Source organism: Dioscorea cayenensis, chromosome 12 (assembly GCF_009730915.1).
Source record: "Dioscorea cayenensis subsp. rotundata cultivar TDr96_F1 chromosome 12, TDr96_F1_v2_PseudoChromosome.rev07_lg8_w22 25.fasta, whole genome shotgun sequence".
Lineage (NCBI taxonomy): Eukaryota > Viridiplantae > Streptophyta > Magnoliopsida > Dioscoreales > Dioscoreaceae > Dioscorea > Dioscorea cayenensis.
This window is the reverse complement of record NC_052482.1, coordinates 11,418,884-11,424,416: the sequence shown is the minus strand read 5'-3', so window position 1 is coordinate 11,424,416 and position 5,533 is coordinate 11,418,884. Positions and strand designations below refer to the sequence as shown.

Sequence of the window (5,533 nt, the reverse complement as noted above, 5' to 3'; positions counted from 1 at the left end):
CAGCTCCACATATGCTGCAAGTGATTTTCTTTCCTTTCTTGCTCACCTTTCCATTGAAAAATCCAATTTTCCCAGCTGCATCTTTCCTTCTTAGCATAGTCTTCTGCCCTCTTTTTTTTACCCTAGCTTTAGGTGGTCAGTCAATTTGGTATCTTGGTGTGCGCTCTGGAGGTGTTCTGCGTCCCTGGTTTCTCACCGCCTACTCTCTCTAGGAACTCTGCTCTATTTCGGCAAACAAGGAGGAGAAGAAGGTGGACGACGGGAGATAGTTAGGGCAACCTCTGCTCTCTTTGTGAACGAACGCGAAGGAGACGAAGTAGAAGGGAGAAGAAAGGGGTAAGTTGTCCACGTGGCTTAGAATTGGGTGACGTGGATAAGTTGTCCACGTGGCTTTTCCATGGGGGCAAGTCAGGTGGGAATTAAATTTCCACGTCAGATCTCCGGTTGACACATCAGCTCTCAATCACTGGAATAGCCACAGTGCCCTCCCTGTGAAAGCAAATTAAATTAAAGTGCTCACTTTGATACAAATTAAAAAAAGGTGCTCAAAATGAAGCACGAGCATATTAAGGTATCCCACCAAAAAAATTACCCTCTTATTCATTATGGAAGACCTAGAGTTTATCAATAGGATGAAGGCCTATTCATTCCCCACCATATTAATATTACAACAGATGAAAGGCTTAAAAGGTGGAACAACTTAATTTAAAGATCTATTTGGCAGTTAGTGCAGGGTTGTATTGGAACAACATGAAAATATTTGTAATTTAGTTCTAAATTAGTTACAAATTATTAGAGGACTACCTTGCTAAACCAAAGGTATTTGCAATTTACTCCTAAATTAATTATTATTTATTGAAGAGAACAAATTATAAATATTATGTAACATGAATTCATCTTTATATATGATTTTATAATGGTATTTTTTATTAATTTACAAAGGATAAATATTTTTTTTTATATCACTTTATTTTATTATAATTTTAATATTTATATTAAGTGTGTTATTTTTGAAAGTTTGACTAAAGAATACTTAGTTAAGTTTTAAACATTATTATCAAAATCATGACAATTATGTCATATGAGAATATTATTTTTAACATATGTGTATCTCTTCCGTGTATAGCTCGGGCATAACACTAGTTATTATTAATATTATTTAAGTCAAACTTAATTATTTTATCTTAATTATAAACAAAAATAAAGTTTCTCCAACTTAATATTTGAAAAAAAAATTTAAACCTCAAATATTTTTCTTATCTACAAGTAATTACTTTGGATAAATATATTTTTATATGCGCAAAACATCAAATATGACATTTTTTTTTTAGTTTAATTTTTTTTGAAAAAAAAATTGATGTTTTCATGATTTAATTGGATTTAAAGGGTGACAAGAAAAATTTTTACATTCTACCCTACCATGTTACATTATCTCCTACTGGTATAGATTTCGGAGGATTTAAATGGTATATTAAGAAAAAAAATTTACATTCTAGCCTACTTTGTTACATTATCTCCTATTGGTCTAGATTTCGGAGGTAATTTAGTATCATCTGTAGTTAGATGGTACATAAAGAATTATCAAAATAGCAACCAATTAATCCTGATTCTTGCCAAAAACAAACAAATAAACCAACAAAAACAAAAACAAAAACAAAAACAAAAACAAAAAAAAAACAAAACAACTTTACTAAGGCTCTTTCAAAAAGATAAATGCCCTGCTCATTCTCCAATCTCAATTTTTCCACCGCAAAAAATAAAAAATAAAAAATAAATCTGAAAAGCAAAGGTTAATGTCACAACAAAATCTTCTATTATAGTGCAAACTCATGGCAAACAAGACAAATATAGGCAATAAAAAGAGTATAAAGCAAATCATACACCTCTTTGTTCTGCTCTGAACAGTGGCGGTGCCAGGACTCGTCAGAGGGTGGGGCAAAAGTTGACGGAAAAAAAATTTCCAGCCGCCGAATAAACATTCCGACCGGTCAACAAAAAATTTGGCATACAAACATGAAACATAAATACATAAAAAACATAACAAAAGTTAATTGATCTATTCAATAACAAGAAAGTCAAATTAATTCAAAAAAACTTCATTATTATACACAAGTACATGAATAACAACTAATTTTTCCTAACCAATGGAGTACTTCAAGCACCGGAACCTTTGAGAGGTTTCAAATAGTTTTTGCGAGATGCCAACTTTTGAAACCTTTGCATAATTGTTTCTTCATCAATGCTAATGAATATTTTTTTCTCAATGTAACACACCAAACAATCTGACAGTAGTTCATCTGCAAGTCGGTTGCGCAAATCGGTCTTCACAACATTCATTGCTGAAAAACATCTCTCAACAGTAGCTGTGGCAACTGGTAACACCAATGCTAGCTCAATGAGTCGATACACCAAAGGAAAACAAATATGATATTTATGCTTCACCATCTTTATTGCAAGAGCTCCAACATCAACAAGAGTATAGAAATCTGGATCCCCTCTTACAGCATCAATGTAGAGTTCAAGTTGGTAGTGAAGCTCAGCAAGCTCAGCAGTAGAGAAATCTTCAGAGTATAATCTAGCAAGATGGAGTATTTCATGATGATCAAAACGAGCAAAGTTGTTGGAAGGATCAAGACTCAATACACCCTTAAGCAAATTAGTGTTTGCCTCATTGAAACGATTGTTCAATTCTTCAGCAACCTCATCAATTACCTACCATATTTAAAAGACAATTCATTTCAAGTATAAAAACCAATAACATACATATTTATCAATTATAAGAAAATGAAAATAGAATGAAATACCGTTGCAAAGATTTCCACACGGAAATGATGAATATAAGTCATTGGTTCTCCATCAACAAGTGTAATACGACGGCTTTCGATAATTTCGTCCATGCTTGGTACTTTAATTTTATGCTTTAGACAGAATTCAGTGGTTTCCTTCAACAAATTTTCCCAACCATTTTCTCTATATGCATGTAACTTGCATTTCAATGCTTCAACCATACGAACAGCAGTGGCTATGTTTTGATCTTTGGCTTGTAGAATCTTTGATAAAGGATCCGTCACTCCTAAAATATACAACATTAACTTTCCCAGAAATACAAACTCAAAAGAACCCATTTTATCCAACAAACCCCTAGCAGTGCCTCGATTTTTCTTTATCTCACCATCTTGTTGTATTGCAAAAAGCACCTCTTCCAATGAATCCCACATATCAAATAGGCGGAGTAATGTTTTATAGTGAGAACCCCAACGAGTAGCACCTGGTCGAGCTAAGCTTATTTCTTGATTTTGACCCTGCCCTTTTGAAATCTCACCACTTTGTAGTTTTTGCACAACTTTATCATGGTGTGCTTGTCGAAGAGCATCATGCCTTTTACATGAACTTCCAACCATATTCACAATCATAGAAACGTAATCAAAGAATTGACTCACGTCATGATTTTCCTCTGCAGCAGATACAACAACTAACTGGAGTTGGTGAGCAAAACAATGAATATAATGCGCATGCTTGTTTCCATTTAGAATGAGTGCTTTCAATCCATTAAGCTCGCCACGCATATTAGAAGCTCCATCATAACCTTGACCTCTAAGTCTTGACAGTGACAACCCATTTATCGCAAAGAATTCATCAACAGCATTCTTTAAACACTGTGCAGAAGTCTCGATTACATGAACCACTCCAACAAAGCGTTCAACAATTTCTCCTACATCATTGACAAATCTCAAAACCACAGCCATTTGCTCTTTCATAGAACTATCTCGGGCCTCATCAAGCAAAAGAGAAAAGAACTTGTCTCCGATCTCATTCAAAATGACTTTTCTAGTTTCCTTTCCACAAGCTTCAATAATATGCCTTTGAATGGTAGATGAAGTCAATTGATTGTTTTTTAGGAGCATTTGATAGCATCACTTTGTTTGCTTCTTCATTATACTTACAAAAACCAATTTAAAAGTTCAAGAAAAATGGCCTCGGTGCATTGATTTTTGGTGACTCATCGTGTCCTCGAAAAAGCCAATCCTTCACCCAAAAGATATCGAGCTACTCTTACAACTGTTGTCAACCGAACACGATACTCATCTTCATTAGCAACATTCTTTGAAGAAAAAACAAAATCAATATTCTCCCTTTGGTTTTGATATTGCTCGACCTTAATTCTTGCAAATGTGTGTGGGCTTTCCGGACCTCCTTCATGAGCAATAAAATTTTGCATGCCATTTTTCCAATTACTATACCCAACTTCCGTAAAAGCATTGCCGCCACCTTTATTGCTATTATTGCCTTTATTGGGAAACAAGTAGCAATATAAACAAAATGCTTTATCTTTGGAAACGCTATACTCTAGCCAAGCAAATCTTTTAAACCAATTAGGGAGAAACCTCCTTTTATTTGTTTGAGAAAATTGATGCCCAACTGGTTGACAAGGCCCTTTAGCTAAGTATCTCCTTCTCAATGTATCCCTCATCTCTAAGGGAAAGCTATCAATTGGATTTCTCAAGCCCGGATCACTAACTATATCATTATCGGAAACTTCTACCTCTACACGAGGTCTTTTTCCACTAGCTTGGTCAATAGGAGTTTCATTATTCGTTGTTGATGGTTCGGGAGTTGATGAAGGACTCGGGTTTATTGGCATGAAATACTTTTTCATTTTTGAAATTCCTATTAATAACAATAACAATTTACAATCAATGCATTTAAATAAACAAATCAAAGATCATAAGCATGCAAACAAATGTAAAGCCTCCAAGAATCTAATGGTGAAGTCAATTGACAAAAATATCACATGAAAAAAACTAGAAGTCAAAAAAATAAAAAAACAACATATTTGCTGATGGAATTCTAAAAAAAAAACGATTAAACAAACACTTACCAATATGGCCAATCTTTCTATGTGCAAAGCCAAATCTTGATATCAAATCCAAGAGATGAGATTTTTCTGAAAAACAAACATAATGAGTCAATGCCAAATCTCTAAATTGTTGCCTTTCATTCTAATAATGCATGAGTACAAAATATAAGGAGACAAGTTACTACAATTACAAAGTGGTAATAGGCTAATAATTCACATGTGATATGACTGACCCTATGAGGCATTTCTACAAACATGTGCTATGCCAACACCAATTAATGATTAGTCTTATATAACTGACTCTATGAGGCATTTCTACAAACATGTAATATGCAGCCTACCACTCGTGACTCTACATGACTGTCAGCTGTGATTTAAGCAGAAAAGTAATGCTCAACATAAGGAATGAACGCTTTGCATTCATATCGCACAAGCACTTATCACATAATCACAAAGAATTGTGTACAAAAATAAATACATACGTCTTACAACTCACATCAATTAAGGATCATTGTATTGGCTTGTAAAACCTAGAGAAGAACTATGATGCATATCTAGATTAATCGATATAGAATTTGAATTCACCTAAGGGAAGATATTATAGTTCAACAAATCATTAAAAAAATTTAAATGATTGAAATATGTAATTTGGACATTAATGACAATTTCAAGGGA

At 33.8% G+C, this 5,533-nt stretch overlaps 1 protein-coding gene across 1 annotated transcript in view; it reads right to left on the bottom strand.

Moving 5' to 3' along the window:
* Nucleotides 1–2,064: 2,064 nt before the first annotated feature.
* The window catches only part of LOC120273161, a 6,116-nt gene continuing 2,647 nt past the window's right edge, over nucleotides 2,065–5,533 (bottom strand). The window contains exons 2-3 of the mRNA XM_039279804.1: nucleotides 4,880–4,914; nucleotides 2,065–2,712 (exon numbers count right to left, since the gene is read on the bottom strand). Coding sequence (XP_039135738.1) covers nucleotides 2,155–2,712; nucleotides 4,880–4,914 — 593 coding nt within the window. The 3' untranslated portion in view covers nucleotides 2,065–2,154. The remainder of the gene's footprint in view (nucleotides 2,713–4,879; nucleotides 4,915–5,533) is intronic.